This window comes from Lissotriton vulgaris, chromosome 2_2, assembly GCF_964263255.1.
Source record: "Lissotriton vulgaris chromosome 2_2, aLisVul1.2, whole genome shotgun sequence".
In the NCBI taxonomy this organism is placed as follows: Eukaryota; Metazoa; Chordata; class Amphibia; order Caudata; family Salamandridae; genus Lissotriton; species Lissotriton vulgaris.
In genome coordinates, this window is record NC_141688.1 from 1,088,101 (window position 1) to 1,109,351 (window position 21,251).

General features: G+C 45.1%; 1 protein-coding gene across 2 annotated transcripts in view; it reads right to left on the reverse strand.

The window, feature by feature from the left end:
- The window catches only part of PSTPIP1 (proline-serine-threonine phosphatase interacting protein 1), a 527,591-nt gene that overhangs the window by 366,160 nt on the left and 140,180 nt on the right, over positions 1-21,251 (reverse strand). For both annotated transcript variants that reach the window (XM_086959166.1, XM_086959165.1), the window contains exons 2-3: positions 16,923-17,023; positions 4,601-4,675 (exon numbers count right to left, since the gene is read on the reverse strand). In XM_086959166.1, the coding sequence (XP_086815292.1) occupies positions 4,601-4,675; positions 16,923-17,023 (176 nt within the window). The remainder of the gene's footprint in view (positions 1-4,600; positions 4,676-16,922; positions 17,024-21,251) is intronic.

The window sequence follows — 21,251 nt, forward strand, 5'->3', positions numbered from 1 at the left end:
TGCAGCACACTTTGTTGAACTCAAACACTCTGTTGCCCAACTCAAATATTTGGTACTAAAACAAGTTACTCCCACACACAACAACAAGCAGACTTTGCTAAAGAGAGAGAACTTCTGGATTCGCTACATGGCGTTGATGCAGCCACACGGCCTGAATGATCGCATGGAATTTTTATGTTATCTTTGAATTGCTGATCACATACCTATATATCTACCACCGTACTCGTGTATAACTGTTGCATTAAGTCATAACATTGTGTTATTGTAATGTTTTCTGTAACCTTTACATATGCTTTTTGCCCTCGTCGTATCACTTATGATACTATTCTTTTCTTACGATGACAGACCTTTTTTGGTTTTAACACGGACCTACACTTGCTTTACTTCACTTCCCTTATTCAATTTGGCGTCACCGTTTTTCTTACTAGTCCGCTTTCTATCTGCATGCACACGTGGGAAGCCGGTATTAATTTCCTCTGAGTTTGAACTTCCGTGGGGTTCCCGAAACTGAGTTGACGTTGTTTCAGAACAACCTTTTGACACTGTAAGTACTCCACCTTGGGGACTGTGTTACCATCTCGGCACACTTGCGTGAGTTACTCTAAACCGCATTTTAATCATTGTTTCATGTTTCACAGATATCGCGACCTAAGAGTCACGGATGTAATTTGTCCATGAGTACTGAGCTTGCAAGTGCGTCACACCATGGGTTAAGTTCACTTCATACATGCCTTGGTGGTTGGTTACTTTTGACACGTTGTTTTCTTTACCATTTTCACTAAGGGAGCACGACTTTCACATGTTGGTTAGGCACTTCATTTTTTATAGCATGAGTGTAATTATAGCGTTCATGAATGTTTTAAACGTTTGCAATTTTCGGCTTTAAGGAACTTGATCCAAGAGACCTATGTTCACCTTTCTGCTCTGATTTTTGCACATGTGGTTAATGACATAACGACTTGATGTGATAGATGTTATGCTAGTATAATATGGGTCATATTCAGTGATACTTTGGTATTTTCCTTTTTGTTTGTAGAGTTGTCCCCTGAGGAAGGGCTTGTCATCTGCCCGAAATGCATTGGGGAGGATTTATAACTGGATGATGTTTTCGTTGGAATGAAGTTTATGCTTTATGGAACTACATTGAACTTTTGATCAAAAATTAAACACTTAAGGAACCTCAACATTGTGTGGAATCAACTTTGATGAATTGTTTATAGACATCATTGTCTAACTTTTGAGCTGTGCGACTGGGTGCCTCCTTCCAAATGGGGGGAGCTGTGCATTAGTTGCCAATGCCTATACTATCAGGAGTCCCATTAGTTGGTAGAGTGATGAGTTGTCACAGATCAGCCATATGAGGGCCCCTCAATGCTGGGCACTGTGATTTGCAGACACTGTTGGACAGCCGAGTAGCGGGCAATAATTTTGACTGTTGGAAAATAGGCCCTTTGGGTAGTAAGAGGCTGGCACTACTGGATGACATGAAGAACAGGCAATGGTCGATAGGGTGGGGAGTAAGAACTAGTGGGCAGTGAGGCGCTAGCACTTATTTGCAGTGTGCAGAGCTGACTGTGGAGGGCATTGGAAGAGCTGGCATTGTGGTCAGTGTTTGGAGCATTAGCTGAGGAGACACTATGAATAACTTGCAGTAGTAAAGAGCATAAAGAGCTGATGCGGTGGGCAGCATAAGTACAGTGACAAGCAACGTGAGAAGCTTCGGCTGGTATGGCGTGTGAGAACATGACATTAGTGGAGTGTCAGTTCTTTTGGCCACTGTGAGAATATCACGTTGGGATACTGGGATGGCGCAAAGAGCGTTATACAACCAAATACCAATAATGTCCCCTTCTCGTCACACACCACACCAACATGTTGAAGAAAAGGGCAGAAAGCAGAGTGGGGCATCCTGTCAGTGCTGCTAGACCAATTTACAGAGTGGGGATGCTGCCTTCAATTTTACATAACTAAAGATAGGGACTGTGAAATATCCTAGTGTCACACAAAGAAGTGTAGCACATGTTGTAAGCAGGAGAGCGGCAAGGTAGTAGCACGTAGATGGTGGTTCATTCTGGAGAACACAGTCACAAAGATATTTCCAAAGTATGCTGTGGTAGCGTATTATCATTTACAAACAGAACATTTTCCATTGAATTGGGAAAACAAATGCACAACTATACAGTTTTATTAATACAACTATAAGTGCACAAACAATAATGTATGAAGATCAGGTCTTAGCAAATATTTATTTTGTGCAGCACCTAGTGTATTGATTTACTTTGATCCTATTAAAATCACACTTCAGAATTACCAAACAATGTTCTTCATTTGGGCTTCCCCAGTTGCTGATATATTCTAAAAACGCAGTGCAGTTCATTTACAGATATTTACAATTTGTAGTGTGTTAGAAAAAAATATATATCCTACAGCCTTTCCTTTCGAATTCCCTGCACCCCAGTAAGATAGCCACATAGTTCATTTTACAAATGCTCTCACTTTGCAGTCAAAGGAAAAAAAGTAAGCACCAATCCCATGTTAAAATATTAACCAGTAATTTCCTCAGAAGGCATAATTTGATATTTAACCTGTGTTTGAAACACAGCAAATTGTGACCCGATTAAAAATCTATTTTGAAGACATTTAAATTGCTCATTCACCTTCTGAACTCCAGCATGGTTGTTTTGCGGGTGCTGCAGCACACCCCTACTTCTGCCCCTATGCATCCTGCAGTCTTGTGCTGCATGGGTCACATGAAACCCTCTGCCCTCGGAGTTCTAAGTTAAATACTGTGGCAGAGGTTTCCTTTCCAGGCAGTTGTTCCTTCCCTGATAAGAGTCACCTAATAAACATCGCTTTACACCATACTTTGGTGTACCCGGATTTATTTCACAAACTCCACCTGCATGTCATTGTATGGTGAACTTGATTTCAGTTTCATGTTTTATGATATTTTTTTATGTACAGGCACTGGCAAATTCACTTTATCCTACATTTCTATATTTAGAATTTTGGTCTACTGATTATACCCAGATATGTCCTATATTAGGGAATATCATATCGACAATCTCTGACTTTCTTTCCAAGCTCGCTAATTGCCGCATTAATATATCAACCGAAGAAATTTTATTAGGTACATCTAACATACCACAACCACATTCTATGCATGGGCTTATCTTCGTGGATATGGCTGTTCTAAGATTGTGCATTGCGTCAGCCTGGATAGATCCATTAGCACCTTCTTTTGTAGAATGGAGAACCAGACTGTTTGCAACCTGCAACCTGGAAGTGACGATTTATAGAAGCAAAGGGAGGACTAAGCGGAATAAGGGCATGATGATATGGGCACCTCTGCTAGACTGGATGCAAGAGGAATGAAATGTTTGAATCACTTAGGTTTTATATTTATTGTCCCGCTTCTCCCTTTTTTTTTCCTTTTCTCTCTCTTTTCTCTCTTTTTTTTCTTTTATTAGCTCAGCTTCATGCTCACTGAACAAATGTATATACCTTTCTTCATATTTTCCATAATCAATAAAATGTAGGATTTTGCTACCTGTTCTGCGGGGGTGGAGGGTGGGGGGGGGGGTAATGTTGTTTATAAATTTCAAATGCAAATAAAAAAAATAAAAAAATAAAAAGATTATACCCAGACAGCTTTGCTTTTTTTTGGTTGCATTTTTTATTGTTGCAGTTTTATATAGTACGAGCTTGAACCGAGGGTACATGCGCATGTTACATTATACAAGGCAATATTTATTTCATTATTTCATTATTTTTCTTTTTTTAAGTCCCTGGGAGATTAAGGGCCTGACATTTTTAGAGTTCACAAATGTTAAGAATATCCCGCCCGCCATACCATTGGATACATCCACCATGTTATAAGTGCCTTTGGACATAATGCACTTGTAGTACGGCAGAGGTGTAACCCATCTGCCAAACTCTAAATCAGGCACATAGTGATTTGCCCAGAATCACAGGAGGTTGAGCCCACGCCGAGACTTAAATCTGTTTCTCCAGCTCCAAAGTCGGCAGCTCTGGCCACAACGCCACATCCTTTCCTCACAAATAAATTCACAAATGCAGTTTGTTTGTACACTGTGGTACCTTTAACCAGCGGCGTAGCGTGGGTTGCCAGCGGCCGGCAGCCAAGTATCCTTCCAATTTTCTTTTAAAGTTCTTGTTTTTAGGCAGCGCATGTTGGCACACTTTGTTCATTTCCTAGCAGTATTTATAACAGGCTTAACACAATCACCCACTTTTAAAGGTTGGCATCTTATCCACCTTGGAAACAAGAAGGTCTGGGCGACCCTGATGGGATTTAAGTCTAAGGCCTGCAGGTCACACCAACCACATCACCGGACCTTATGGTTTACTCACACCAGAGCGACAGAATGAAGTGATGTGCACGAGAACCTCCAGAAATAGACTAATCCAATTGAAATAAAATACAACTATTAGACGAAATGTTTGTTTGTAGTTTGCAGAATAGATACATCGCAGTTGAGACCATAGATTAGAGAAGAGTGATGGAAAGGGGTGTGAAATACGATTGTATCCTAGTCAAGATTTCCCACTGAAGATAACCGTGGGGCGCAAGTCTTACTTGGTCTCTGTGAGGCCCCCTGTCTTCCGGGCGATTTGGACCAGCTCCTTCCCATAGCGCTCCTCTGCCTGGGCTCTGAAAGAAAACATCATTTTTGTTCACTGCATGATTGATAGGGCTACATTTTTGCAACGTTTTAACATTTAGGTCCCATTGATGGGCCGTCTATATTTTATTTGGGGTTCTTGGTACTTAGAATGCCTTCTACCGGCCTCTCCTGCATGACGAGGGCTCGAAGGGAGCGGCTCCGCTTATTTATTGCACATTAACATAACATGAATGTAATGTTTCTGTTAGGAAAAAATGCTGCATGATTGAACCAAAAGTGACTTCATTTGCTTATTGTACGATCATTCTTCTTTACACAGTGTCCTTTATGTTTACTTCAGCTAAACGAAGAGACAGGGATATTTAAAATATGTCTTTTAATCAGGTTCCATGTTCTTGATCCTGTTACATACAACATTTGTAGTTTTTTGAGAGATTATGGTGATATAATGCTATTTTTAATTTCTAAAACTTCTTTTCGATATGTCATGTTTATCAAAAAAATAAAATACACATTGTTGAAGTTTCAACAAGCATTGCCAAAGCCAATAGTTCCTGCCTTTGGGATGCTCTGCAGCATGGCTAAAGAGTTAACATAAAAAGGTATTTAGGGCCCGATGTAGGTGGCCTTTACAGGTCGGTAACGGCCGATTTCGGCCGTTACCGACCGGTAAATGGGTCAAAGAGATGTAGGGGGACCTTGTTTACCGATTCGGTATATTTACCGAATCGGTAAAGTTACCGAATCTGTAAAATACCGAATCGGTATTCATACCGATTCGGTATTTTACATATGTAGGTGGGACTCTTCTGAGTCCCAGAGGCCTTACAGAATCGGTATTTTACCATGAAATAAAACCTCATGGTAAAATACCGATTCCGGTGTGCATGCACATGTGTGCATGCACACCTATGCCATGTGACAGGCAGACATGCCCTTAGGGCATGTCTGCCTGCCACATGGCACCCACGCCTGTATTGGGGGTGCCAGAGGGTGTCAAAGTGACACCCCCTGCACCCTTGATGGATTCGGTATTTACCGATTCGGAAAATACCAAATCGGTAATGCCCATTGATTCCTATGGGCTTCAAAGCCCATAGGAAGCAATGGGCATTACCGATTCGGTAATTACCGAATCGGTAAATACCGATTTTTACCGAATCGGTAATCAAAACATCTGGATTACCTACATTTCCCCCCCTCCAATTTACCACTTCTTAAATACCGAATCGGTATGATTCGGTATTTAAGAAGTGGTAAAGTGGAGTTTACCTACATCGGGCCCTTAGAGAGGATGAAACAGGACCAAATCATGTGATATAACTTTCTGCTTTACAGCGTGGACATTGTGGTGTTCGGAGGTAGCCCACCCCGTGGCACCCCACCGTGGTAAAATATGTGCAGTGAAGGTAGTAGATCTGAATGAGGCAGAGCCTAACGGAGCTCATGAGTGCCCTAGCATCCCTTCAATCTTCTTCTTCGAGAGGAACAAGCTAACGATCCCAACAGGCCTTAAGAGGATCTATGGTCGATAGGGTACTGTTAACCAGGGAGCGGTAAATTTGGTATATTCCCTCCTTTCCTAAGTTCCCCATAAGGGGTCTGGCCGCTAATGGGCTAAACTTGGGGATGGTTGTGTGACGTGGAGGGTCAGGGCATGCCGCAGTTAGAGGTATCAAAAGAATTGGGTGGAGTGCAAGGAGTATGTCCATTGGAGGTCGCAGAAGGAGGACAGATTCTCTCCCTTCCATATGTCTCCCGGGCAAGTTATGCCAATTAAATCCCATTTCTGGAACCCTGATAGTGTGGAGACCTCCCGCAACCAAGTGCCGTGCGACAGCGGTGTTTGCAGTGATAGAGTTTGGTGTCCCAGTGGATGTATCACAGCGCAGAGTGCCATGCCAGAAGGACTGTGCCGGTAACTGCTGGCAGAGTGCGTGAAATTGGGATCCTGTAGAGTGTGGCCTGGACTTGAGAGAATCAGAGGCTCTCTAACTCCAGTCGATATGTAGGATTCACTAGAAAAATTGGTAGTAGTGTTTTTCCTCAAGACTGCACATCAATAGCTAAATCAATTTCAAAATCAACAATACAGTAGTGTGAATATGTAATAACAGTTCCTCACAATTATATTCAGGGGTGCTGTAATCGCCCTAAAGCACATACTACTAGAAGATGCAATTCACAAAGAACCTAAGGTGTGTACAAGTTAAAAATAATGGGGCATTGGTAAGCACTCCTTTACCAATTATAATTTCCTTATTAATGGAAAAGTAAAAAGACTCAAATAGCAAAATACCAAACACAAATCACTGTCCCCCAGATGGATCAAACACCCACTCTGTGAATTCTAAATTGAGAAAGATACCGAATCGCTATCTATAATTCGCAGAATGGGATGCATCATCAAAACTGCTAATCAACTGCGACTCGCAATCGGCCGCAATCACCGTATGTGAATTACCCAAAGACGCTATTAAATCGCAGAATCGGCTGTTTCCCAACCCCAAATTGCTATTTTGAAAATACCGAAATCGCAAATAGCGATCTCGCAGATTGCGAGATCGCAAAAACGGGAAGTCGCATTTTGAGCCCAATGATGACATCACAACCAGGAAGAAGGTAGCTCCATGCCTCATTTGGAACACAGAGCTGGATAGAGAAGGAGGCACAGCAATGAGCTCCAGGAGAACACCCTGCAGTCCCAAGACAGGACACACATTGATTCCAGAATGTCCCAGGATACAGCAGGATCCAGTGACACAGGCAGGGAGCGCAAAATAAAGTTCTCTGAACAAGAGCTGGAGTACTTGATAGAGGGAGTGAGCAGGGACCATGACCAGCTGTTTGGTAAGCTGTCCCAGAAGGTGCCAAGGCTACCAAAAGGCGCATCTGGCTGCGCATCAGGGCAAAGGTCAAAGCCTTTGGAGTGACACAGCGGTCAATCGTTGACCTCAAGAAGAGGTGGTACGACCTCAGAGGCCGTGCCAAGGAGAGCATTGTGGAGAGACTGGGGGAGAGACTGGCCACAGGAGGAGGAAAATCCACAGTTTTTGCAAACTAACCACTGGAGGACTTGGTGGAGGACACCATCAACCCTGCAGCCCGCGTGGGGTCATTCAGCTGGACAGCTCCCATGCCACACACCAATCACAAGGTAAGAGACATGCAACTGCGACCCCGTCCCCTAACAATGCCCATGCCCTCAGAACAAGCCATATTGGTAACCCCAGTAATGCAGTCCCTGCCCATCCAAACGCCCAATTGCAGTGTGGGACCTGTAGTGTGACAATGTGCCCTGATAGCCACACACAGCCATAATAGTCAAGTGAAACTTACCCCTAAAGCCAGTCAGGGAATGCAAGCTTGCATGCATGTTGCTACATCCCAGGTGCCTGAATCATATAATTAATCATGCACTCATTCACATCACAGGTGCTGCAGATGCTGAGACATCTGATAGCGAGACACTCCACATCCTGGAGACTCCAGATGAGACGGAGGGAGAGAGCCAAACAGCACCAGCACCTGGACCATCACATGCACCTGTACCTGCACCAGCACCTGGACCATCACATGAATCTGCAACTGCACCAGTACCTAGACAAGCACCTTCCCAAATGCACAGGACCACCCCTGCAGCCATAGGAGGAGCTCAACCACCCCAGGCATCACGCATGGCAGTGGAGCAGACCCCACCACCACCCAAGAGGCAGACACGCCGCACAGCTACTGTGCGGTCCCAGGCAAGCGGCAGGATGAGGCAGCAGCGCTCTGTGGCCGCACCACCAGGCATGGAACAACAGGCACAAAACCTAGGGCTAGGAATTGAAGCTCGGATGCTTGCTATGCACCGCAAGCAGGCACAGCACATGGCAGCCATGCAGCTGCAGCTGTACAAAACTGCACGCAACATTAACCAACTAACTGAAAGTGTGCAGGAGCTAACCGCAGCTGTGAAAGAGAGCAACCAACTGATGGTGGCGTAGCAGGACATCACCCGCCGACGCCCCAGCCAGCTGCTGACACGGCTATCTGCCTACACCCGGTCAAACCACCTCATTGGGAACGCCACTTCACAGTTGTTGCGCAGGTCACTGGCCATGCAGCTACAGATGGTACAATGCTGCCAAGATGTAGCAAGGGCCCTGGAGCAGGTCACCACCGCTGTGGAGAACCAACAGGTGTGCGGCCATGGCCATGCAAGGGGGGGGTGATGATGCCAGTGAGGGTACATCGAGCCTGAGCAGCCTGTCTGTGCCAGTGCTACCTGAAAGGCGCTGCAGTTCCAGGCCCAATGCTGCATCACGGCCGGATACTCTCAACCTGGAGTTGGAGAGGCGACAGGGTGCGTCCGGCAGGAGGCTCCAGTGACTGACTATACATTACCGACAGTGCCATGGTGAGGTAACCACGCATGCCTGTCCTGGATACAAGAGCCTGTATGACTCAATACAGTTGCACACATTTTTGCTGATTTAAAGCACATCTAGAGCTTGTTGACCCAAAAAATAAAAATTTATCGTGAACACAAATCTTCCTCATGTCATTAATTCATGTGGCATGCATGAGTGCAGTGTTGTGTGAGGGGTATGGGTGCATTAGAAATAGTTCAGTGTGATGTTGTTGCGGCGCGTGTGTCCTTCAGCAGGATTCTCCCCACATGCATGATGCACATGTGCAGGTCGGAGGTTGTCCCCCTCCGACTCACTACCAGACACCTCCACAGGTATCCTCCGCTTGGTGGCAATATAGTGGAGTATGGCACACACGGCCACGATGTGGCAGCAGACCTCAGACCAGTAGTTGAGGGCTGCGCCAGTCTTGTGGAGGATGCGGAATTGACTCTTTAACATGCCAAATGTCCGCTCAATAACATTTCTGGTGTGTATATGCACAGCATTGTGACGCCGTTCCTGTGGTGTTGCAGGGTTGAGGTATGGGGTGAGGAGGTATTCACAGAGGCCGTAGGCGCAGTCACTTGAAGGTAGGAGCAGAGGGTCAGTGCCTGTTATGCGCAGCAACATGGTCTCGATATTCTGTATGTGGGCATGTGTACTTACCTAGAAGATGTCCTTCGCCGAATTCACCCCATGCCAAGCGGGTGTGTATGCCGCTGTGCCGGAAGATAATCGAATCATGCATGCTCCCCGGGTATTGGGCCACAATGTCTGTGATGATGTTCTTCGCATTGCAGACCATCTGGATGTTGAGTGAGTGGTATGACTTGCAGTTCCGGTACATGTATTCGGTCTCTGCGGGTGCACAGATGTGAATGTGGGTGCACTCAATGCAGCCAATTACATGGGGAAAATGGGCGGTGTGATAGAAGTCCAGTTTTGTTTCCGTTAAGTCCTGTTGGGTTGTTGGGAAGGTGATGTAGTGGTGTATCCGCTTCAGCATGGCATCCAGGAAACTCTGTAGGCAGCGTGACAGTGTACTCTGTGATATACCCCCTGCATATGCAACTATCCCCTGAAAGCTTCCGGAGGCCAGGAGGTGCAGGCAGCACAGGACCTGGACATGGGTGGGCACTACATTGGTCCTCCGTGTTGGGTGCTGCATCAGTGGGTCAAGGTCTCTGATGAGCTTCTTTATCATTGCCCCATTGAGCCTGTATTGGGAGTAAATCTCCTCTTCAGTCTGGCCCAGGAGTGTAATCCGCAGCCGGAAGATGCGCTCCTGGATCCTGCGTCGGTTCTGGGCTGCAGCCTGGAGCCTCAGCCGCCTTGCCACGATGTAGAGACCTGGCATTGTGACTTTCCTCATGCTCCTACTGAGTCCCCTTAAGTGTGTTTGATTTACCCTACACCTGTTTCTTGTTTGCATTTTTTTTTCCAATTGGACTTCATGGTTACCACATGGTTTAGCTTCTCCGTAAATTGCGACTCGTTTTTAGCGAATTAGGGTATTTTCGCAATTTGCGATTTATGATGAATTGGAATAGCGATTTTTTAGCGAATTTGCAATATATTTGCGAATTCGCATTTTATTTTACAGAAAATGTGGGGAATCGCTGTTAAGGAATCGCAATGGGGGTTACCAAATGGTTTTGCGATTCTTTATTTTGCGAATTCGCTATTTGCTGCTTTTGTAGGCGATGAATTGCCAGAGCGGAAATTGCAATCGCAATCGCTGTTCCGCAGCTATTGCGGTCGCAATTTCGCTTGATGAATCTATGCCTATATTGGTGAATCACTCGGAGAATATGTTCTGATTCAAAGTCTGGATCATACTAAAATACATAGAGTCTACACTGGTTAAAGTTCTTCAATTTGATCTTGTTTATTTTCTCTTGATCATGTCTCATCAAGCATAAAACACTGCCACTATGCCAACATTTTCCCTTAGACTTTATCAAGGCAATTGGCAAAATGATTGATGTCCATACGTGTTGAACGGCGAATCAGGACGGTTTACTTCTTCCATATAGAAATAAGTCCACTACTTAAAATCATGAATGGTCCTTGTCAAGTTAATTCTTGATGTTCTCCAAAAGCTCAAGGTAAACCTGTCAAAAGTTTAGAATGGGTATTAATGTCCTAAATCTCATAACAATCAAAACATGACCCCCTCTTTTCTTTTCATATCACGTATCCAAAAAAGGCCGCTGGGGAACCCTGATAAGTTCCTCACCGTAATGGCGGCGTAGTGCTTTCTACCCGGTACACGTGCTCCTGGTTCTGGCGTATGTTGGATCCGACCATCTGCCGTTAAACCAATCATGAGTCACTAAAAGGTGGGTGGCTAAGGAGCATAGAAATGGGTTTGTTGATCCCATAACCCATCAAACGTTGTGAGGGCCAGGCGCGATTGCGGCTCACCCCAGAGGAAGGTCGTGATTACTCCAGCTAGGTGGTGGAACCAGCTGCAAGGGAGGTGGAGCGGAAGGTTTTGAATGGTGTACAAGAGATGGGGGAGAACCATCATCTTAAAATGTGTGACTCTGCCCAAGGGATTAAGCGGAAGAGTCTGTAAATGGCTGATGTCGTCTTTTAGCACTTGAGGAGTGAAGTGAGGTTAAGGGACCAGGTCAATTAGTGCCACCCAGGTCCCGAGATATTTGAGTGAGAGCCGTCGCAAGGGAATGGTTGCTTGCCAATCCACACACTCCCTAGAGACATGGAGAGGCATCACCGTGGATCTGGCCAGGTTGAGACATAATCCCAATGCCCTCTCCGATGAGTGGATGATATAAAGAAATCTTGGTCCAGATCGGGCTGGGGCAGCCAAATAGAGGAGGCCGTCATCGGCATATAAGACGATCCAGTCCTCGTGAGACTCCTGCCAACGCCAACCCTAGATCTGGTCATCCCTTTGGATTCGACACTCCAAAGGTTCAATTGTGAGGGAAAAAAGGAGAGGGGAAAGCGGACATCCCTGGCGGGTCCCTCTATCGATCAGGAAGGTGTCCGACAGTGTGCCATTTACAAGGACTCTGGCTGACAGAGCAGAGTGAAGGACCTTCACCACTCTTTGATAGGAGGACCCAAATCCTGCCCTTTCCAACACATCTCCAAGGTAGCACCAGTTGACCATATCAAAGGCCAGCATATGTGTATTTTCTAATGTAAATATATATGGGATTTAGGCACAGTGTATACATTGTGTGCCTAGCCCTACAGTAAACACTTGAATTTTTGCACAGGAGAAGGGCAGATAAACATGGATTGCACTTCTATTTTATTTTGTAAATCATACTCATTTTACTCATGCACACATTACGATTGTTCCTGAGGGTATGTATACCTTAAACCTGGCAATAAACTCTCTAGGTATAGCCCTGAATATTTAAGGTTGCTCTGCAGACTGCAGCTATAAAGAGGCTATCTTGGAAACTTACAATGTATGTTCCTTGCTGAAATGAACTTTGAGGAACTATGGCCTCACATTGTTCTATCTGGTCTTAAGTAGGTTATTGTTCTGGTAAAATATCATATATGGTATATGTTGATCATATTTGGGTGGGGTTCGGGTGCATGTATATAATTGATATACAAGCATTGCAGTAAAAGACACACATTGCTGTAGATTATCCTGACCCTTGTTTTGACACTACTTACAAACTAGCTAAATCTAGCTATTTGTTTCGTTTAGTTGATAAGATTTAATACTTGTGTCCTCTGATACAGCCCAAAGAGCATTCTTTCTTTGCAACATTGCTCTGCAGCATACATCAGTAGAATAATATGATTCAAGGCTCCCATATGCAGTGTTATAGTCCACACAATGATGGGACAAAGACGTGCACAAAAGCCCTTGGAGGTCAGCACTGTGCCTCTGATACCAGAGCCAAGGGTAATGAATTCATCTTGACCAACAGCTATTTTACATTCAGAAATGACATGTAACATCAACTATCTGTTACTAATAGGGGCATGAATGGCTTCTCAGTTTGCAAAGCTCTTCATGGTTCAAATGGACAGACTTTTCTTTGCCACCTGTGACTACAGACTATTAAGATACCTGCTCTTCACTAATGACATTCTCCTTAATTGGACTTTGGGAATAGGATCAATACATGTCGTGCAAAAAAATAGCTGTCTAACCGGGCAGTATATCCACACCTCAGATTCCCCTGTGCTGTACATCAAATAACGTGGTGTACTTAATCAATGTATAAATCCATCATCTAGTTGCTATTATATTGAAAAAATTGGCTAAGTGCTACATAAGCAAAAGAATCTTCCCCAGCAGAACCTCAAGATGCCAGACAAGGACAATGCTGTAATTGCAAAACAAGAGAGGAAACGTAGAGGTACTGATAGAATCACCCTCCTAGCAGAATTGTAAAAACAATGGGATTCTATCAATGTGAAGAGGTGATAATTTTTATGATGTTTTTATTTGGTGAGGTACTCGGCTCTCTCTTAGGAATAGAAAGATGAGAGCACAATGTGCTTGTTAAAATACCCCTCACACACTAAAAAGTCCTTTAGTGTCATGCTTCATCATAGGGGTCTTCCCGTCCCTATAACGGGGCAGGGCGTGCTGCGACCAAACGAACTACGCGGGAGCACTTAAGTTGTGACAGAGGCTATGTGTAGGTGTAGGGGTGTCAGTGAAAGTGTAGGGACCTAACACGTGAGTGCAAGAAAAAATACAAAAAGGTTAAAAATTCCCTTGCTTAGTAGAAAAATATATTTTATTCACTTCTCTAGCTGGGAACGTTAAAAAGGGGATTGTGAGGTAGAGCAATAGCTTGCTACCAAGTCGACATGTTTTGTAAGCAGTCCCCTACTGCTTACTCATCAGGACCATATAGTGGTCCCTACTACTGATAGCTCAGTTCTACAGAGGTATGCCTACTGTCCTACAAACAATGCAGCAAAAATAGGCTGACTGTTTGGGCTTCAGGGCATGAGCTGGCCCAAGTGAAGCGAGGTACTTTGCAATAAATACCAAACCTATTGCGGTCTTCTTTTCATTACTTTTCAATGCCCCATGAGCTTGCAGGCGAAGGGTGTTCAGTCAGTCCTCGGAGCAGCACGGGGGTAGGAATAAGGAAACGTTCTTTTGCCGGTGATTCAACCGCGCTGAACACCTTTCGCCTGCAAGCTCATGGGGCATTGAAAAGTAATGAAAAGAAGACCGCAATAGGTCAATATTTTTGGTATTTATTCCCGACCACAGCATCCAAGATCTGAAGACTGTAGCACTCAAATGTAATTCCAAGGCAGATAGGGAAAGGAAACATTTATGAATATAAAAGCATGTAGGTATTGAATACACGGAAAGGTGATAGGAACAGGCGTCCAAGCTTAATGAATCACTATCCTGATGGAAGCAATGTCACCCCTTTCCTCTATCCTCAGAGATTTACAGGTTACAGGTTTCTGATCTTATATCAGTCTTTTCTCAGACCACTACTCTGACAGTGAATGACCTTGGCTCAGTCTCTCCAGCCTACCAAGATACTGACTTACTATGGGCTTGACCCAAGGCTATCCAGCCTTCAAGGCGCAATTCTAAAGCGCAACTGACTGCACCCAAACCCTGCTTGCAATCCAGAGGCAATCCGTTGATATTGAACAGGCCCTGTCTGTAATGTCATACAACACCTACCCCCGTAGTTGTGCATACTTTGCCCTTATACCTAACTGCTCCCACCTCAGTCCCATCAACCTTCAGAAACTAAATGCAGACCCATATTTTTGTGACAAAAGCTCCGTTTGCAACCAACGGGGTTTTAGAGTAACCGCATCCCAAGGCTTCTGCACGTACCGGGGCATTTGCCTACAATGCAATTAACTGTCTCCTAGCCCTACTTTGTAACTGACTGTGCTCCGGCCCTACTGGCCTACCAGAGACCCTTACTCAACCAGGAATAAACGTGCTAGTAATACTTCTGTACTTTACACGCATACTAAGGATAGATAGTTCAGACATGGGGGAAGAACAAGAGAACAGAGAATGTAACAGACTCTGCCCAAGCCTGTCTAGCCATACAAAGGCACAGCTCCGGATTGACTGAATCCATCCCAGACACACAGGGCTTTTTTGGGCCAGAAATGTTGGAATGACATCTGACTGAAAAGACACTTGCGCTCTGGGGCCTTTTAGAGACATCAGCTTGTAAATGTATCTCTAATATAGAATGGATAGACCCACAGAGACACTTGAAACACATATGGCTGACTGTTCTATCCATCCCAATTCCTCGAAAGTAAAGGTTTTACCTCTAATGTTCATGACTTCACTCCTATATCTGGAGTATGACATATGTAAAGGATAAAAAGCACAATCGACTTTGCATAAATCCTACATTTACTATGTTCCATTGTGTTCCATGAATAACTTTACCATGCAAGAATGGCAAGGCAGGATGCTTGTGTTTTGCATATAAGAGCAAAGCATTGCTACAAGGACAGATTCTGTGTTTAGAATGCTGCACGCATAAAGTGGACAATGCATTCTCTCGCTCTGTCCTTGTGAGGGGATAGGAGTTTAAATGGCGAAATGTTTACTACACACTGTAATGCTAAACAAGGCAAGGCTTGCTGGAATTCCGTAACACAATGTCTAGGGTTGGGAAGACAAACAGTAGACTGATCAAACAAAGAGTCGGTATATGTTTTCAATGCCTTATTTAGACACTGCCTGCGGTTGTGAAATCATTTAATGAAAACCTGTAAAGAAATTATTTGTTTCGTCTACTTAAGATAGCCACGTGTTACTTTCTGTGAGCGGATTATAGTTTTATGTATAAATTATTATTTTAGTGTTTCTTAAACTTTATTTTGTAATATCACTAATAGATCACTGATTTAAGGATTCGGTCAAAACATTGACAACATACTCGGTGCATCATTATTCTGATGGTGACTGTCCCAAAGCATAAACATTGCATCGGTTCAAACTTTTCTTTCATGTGATAAGTTTCTTACATTTGTGATGATATCTGTATAGTGTTGCTGATACAAATACTGTTTTGTTTGATACTTGTATGGAATGGAACATCCAGAAAAGCTCAATACAGTAGCATTTACCTGGAGAAAACTATAACCAAGGGAGATCCCACGTGTTGTAGGTGGCTTTAGGAAGAAACTGTTAAAGGATGAGGGGAAAAGGTTCTGCTTCCCTTGGAGTGAAAATCAGAGGAATGTTCCTGGAAACTTCCTATTGGAAGAAGTCTCCTCTCTGGGAGAGTAATGGTCCCCCGTCCCCATATCAGCAAAGCTAACAATCCTTGCTCTCTCTAGGGACTGCATTTCAGGACCGAGTATTCCTACATTCTTCCACTGAATCGAAACTCTTAGAACATCATTAGAGAATTCTTGTATTATCCTGGCTCTTACTAACTACAACTACGTAACTTCATACAAAAAATGTGACTCCGATCACATTTCAATAAAGATAGGTATATATATACTCCTTGGAAACAAGACCGTTCTCTACATGATGAATATTACCTTTGTATTCGACTTTTTGACCCTCTCAGCTCTAAAGATATTACATTTCACGATAAAAACTCTTCAATCTTCTTCCCTTCCCACACTTTAAAGTACCTCATTTAGTTATTGCTTTCACGCTACAGCTACATGTTTAATCTTAAGGTCACAGACTTCAATCTAAGCCGTCCATTCAATTCACTTACCCTTCCAACATACTTATTAGCAGTATTGAATTACATACTATTGAAATAATTTATCAACGCCTAAAAATGGTGCATTTCATACAGAGCTGTAGGCACGGCCACTGCCTGATATACTGATATGTTATAGTGTCTTAAGAATGGAAGTTACTTTGGGAATGCAGTGCCCATCTCCTCACCTTAGTTTGAAGAACTCCTCCACATCTTTGCACATCTTCCGTCCATCCATTAAGCGCTGCAAAATAACCTCATATCCTGAGTGGACCGTGATATCTTTATTCTGAAAAAGCAAGATGATAGTTAAAAGTCTGGGACGATGGAGGAGAGCGTAGACCATCAGCGTTTGCAATGCTCTCAAGAATTAGCCTCAGACCTTCCCCACCAGGTGCAAAGTCTTTGGGGCCCATTAGGATGTCGGGCGGATCGCCACGCCATGCGGGCGGTGGCGATTCGCCCGACATCCTTGACCGCCCGCCACCCATTTCCCCCTGCCATATTACTATGGTGAGCCCGCCGCAATGTTAAAAATGGGGGATGCGCCCGCCACTGTGGCGGGCGCATCCTAATTCCCCCCACAGGACCCCTGCCTTTATGGCGGGAGGTCCCAATCCCTGGGAGGATGGCGGGCGGGCAAAGTCCGCCCGCCATCCTAATGAACCCCTTTGTGTGGAAACTAACATTAAATATTCTTTTAATATCATTCCCTAAGTTATTTTCACTTAAAAGCTCGCTCGGTACTGTTTCTATAAAAATAATATTTGGTGTTGAAATGCCATATTTGTATGTATTTGCTGTAGCACTGACACAGATTCGAGGACCTGCGATCATTTTGCAGAGAACTAACTACAAGGTACCCCTAGTCTAATGTTACAAGACCACACCTCCCTCCCACTGCAATACATTCATTTCCAGTGTAGCGAATTAGAAAGAGTTCCCATTTACATACTATTGAATATAAAACAAGCTTATGATTTCAATAGGTTTTCAGTAGAATCAGAAATCAAAAATACTTTGCATCTTTTTTTTTCTAAAATGTTCTGCTTTCCATGTATTTCTTTAAAAAAAATCAATGGGTCATTGCAAACCAAAGAGAAACTGACAAGTCAGTGGGTTAATGAATGCGTATGTGGCTTAGATGTGCTTATAACGTCCGAGGCACTTGTATCGGGGTCTGACTCATTCTTTCGGTGTGGATGAGGGGAACATCTCGTGCAAGTTGTAGAAACATCTGTTCCTACAGAGTTTCGCAACTCGGATGTCTGTGCTAAGTATAAAGCAGTCACACTAACACTAGAAATAGCGTAGACAAAGAGGACATGATGATCTGAGCAGTAAAAATAACTTTATTGAACAGTTTCTTTCTTAAAACCCCATCAACACATTTGATTTGCAAAGGAAAATGAATGTAGTGTAGTGTTGGAGATGGGGCCTCTAATACGGAATAGAGTAAGGACACCCACTCTACAGTTACGTGGTGGCTTAATAATACCCACGCCTGCAGCCCGGGCTCTTTATTACTTTCACTATTGGCGTACGGCAACCTCCCCCAATCTGTTACGCACGCCGGTGTAGGCAGTTACTTTCACATGCGCAATCCGAGACATTGCATTCATCCTTTACCTGGAGATGTTAAACAGGGTCAAACATATAGACCTACAAATACTAAACAAAACAGCAGACTCAACGGCAGTCTACATTTTGATACAACTGTCACAGCATACTCTTACTTGACCTCAGGGTATGCCAGTATCTGGTTACCGGTGTATGCTCGTCGATCACCATCTCGTTAGTCGGACACAAAGTGGTTATACTTTTGTGATGGTTTACTTTAGGGTGTGATCGTAGCAAATAGCGTCCCTGACCACCCCTTGCCGAGAGCTATGGCGAGGGTTCCCCTTGCTGCACGACAACCGTCGCTCCTGGACCCCCACAGCTGGTGTCTGAGGGTCTCTGCTCAGTCTCGGGGAGTACAGAGTGGGGGTGCTGCAAAAAGGTCATCCCAGAAAGTTCCTGGATCCAACTCTTGGTTGCACTCACTGTCGGCATCTTGAGAATTCGTTGCAGCAGTACCTTCCGGCTGGCTGGCCACAGAGGACTTGTTGGTGGTTTCCTTTGTGATTTTTTTGAATTGGGAGACGTTCTGTGGCACCCGCTGTTGGCCTCTCTTTGCTATCATCTTCGTGTCTTTTGACTTCAGTGACTACCCAAGGGTCCAGTTCGAACGGCAACCTGAGTTTCCCTCCAGGATGGCGGTCTTGCACTAGCAGTCGGTCGGCCACCATGTTGGGGCTCTTTCTCTCTCGGGCTCTGGGAGGCGTCTTCATTGGTGCGGGCCCCCAGGTATCTGACTGATTCAGAGGATTAGACGTCTCTTCCCACACGGGGTGATGTGGAATGGTATCAGTCACTGACCGGCCGAAGCATAGCTTGCTTTGGGATATGCCTGTAGTGCAGTGGGGTGTAAGCTGGTACTCTCTTAAGAACTGATACAATGCTCGTTCTGTGTTGCGACTTTCAGCCATTGCAATTTGGATCACTTTGGTGATGGTTCTTATCAGGTACTCCACTTCTCCATTGGCATGAGGCTATCAGGGGTGATCCGGTGGTGTTTGATGTTGTGGGATGCTAGGTAGTCTGTCAGCTTGGAGCTGTTGAACGGAGGCCTGTTGTCAGTGCAAATTTCTCCGTACAGCCCTTGGATTGCCATGAGCTTTTCTAGATTTGGGATCACTGCTGCAGTGGATGTCGTTGTTACTATTTCAACCTACGGGTAACGCGAGTAGGTGTCCACAATGACCAGTATGAGTCTTCCTCCTGGGAGGCTGCCAAAATCAGCGCTCACTCTCTGCCATGGGATACTGGGACCTGCTTCAGTGATGACTGGCGCCAGCCGGTCTGGTGGGACCGTGGCAGGGACAGTGGGGCAGCTCTGCACAACTGCTTCTAGCTTATGATCCAGACCTGGGAACCAGACCTTGCTTCTGAGCCGGTTCTTGAATTTGACGGTTCCTTGGTGTGCGTCATGCGCTAAGAATGCAGTCTTCTGTGCATGGTCTTCCGACAACACAAGTCGTGGCCCTCTGAGAAGACATCCATCGTTGGTCACAGACAACTCCTGGTGGATTAGATACTGGGCCTTTAGGACCAACTGGGGCGTTTCTGGGTGCAGAGATGTTGGGTTTTGCAGCGCTCGCCAATCTCCCAGGGTGATAGTTTTGATGGTGATCTGCAGGCAGTCATCATGCTGAGGGGATGTGGTGACGTCCTCCAGAGATATCAGAAGGGGTCTGGACCTATCCACGACCATTTTCATTTAGTCCTCAGTTGCTGGTGCTTCCGCAGCTTTAGGAGGCGTGGCCGGCCTGGCATGCCTTCATAGGAAGTCGGCAGGGTTTCGGGTACCAGGTCGGCATTCCACAGTGAATTGAAACTCTTGTAGTTGCAGGATCCATTTCTCGATCTTTGGGGGGTCGTGGTGAAGTTCTTTAAAATAGGGGGGATCAACAGCTTATGGTTCGTAATGACAAGAATGGGTGGCCATATTTGACAGATGTAGAATTGTCGAAAGCCCCAGAGGATCGTAATCGCCTCCAGATCTATTTGTGCCTATCGCTGCTTTGTCGGCATGAGTGGGCAGCTGGCATAGGCTACTGGAGCCCATTCTCTGCAGTCCTTTCGTTGGGCCAGAAGTAGGCAGGTGGGGCTGGCATCCACTACAAGTTGTGACTCTTTCCGGGGGTCAAAATACATCAGAGTGGTGTCTGCAGAGAGCGCTGCCTTGGTTTGCGGGAACGATTCTTCTTGCTCAGGCCCCTACACCTATGGGCTGGTTGCCTTAGTCAGGTCTAGCGTGGACCGGTGAGGTCTGACAGGTTCTGTATGAATCACCCGCAATAGGTTACCATGCCCAGGAAGCTGCGGACTCCTGACACTGACGGAGCGGGGCATCTTGGATATCCTTCACTTTGTCGGGGTCAGGGCCAATGCCTTTGTCGGAAAAACAATATCCAAAGAAGCTGATGTCCATTCTAAGGAAGTCACACTTCTCCCGTTGTAGGGTGAGCCCACTTTCTTTGAGACGTGAGAAGATGGCGTGGAGCTGAGATAGATGCTGCTCTAATGTGGGGGCATGGACCAGAATGTAATCGCTCACATTGAGTGTAGGAGAGTAGGATCTGCTTACTATGGTTACTCTCACTTTTTGCTGGTGTTTCACTGTTTTCGACTTTAGTCTGGATGGGGCCCTGCTATCCAGGACCCCAGCCTAGCTGCTTCCTCTCTAAATTGATTGCATGTACTTTAGATACACTCCAGTTTGGTTACTGGGGTACCCTTGTGAGTCCCTAGTATATGGTACACTAGGTAAAAGGAGCATAGGTACCCCAGAGGCATACCAGGGGCTGCAGCATGTATCATGCCACCCCTGGGAAGTCTTCCAAAATAACACCACAGGACTGCTAATGCAGGCTGGGTAGGTGGTGCATGCACCCCTTACTAAGATATAGGTT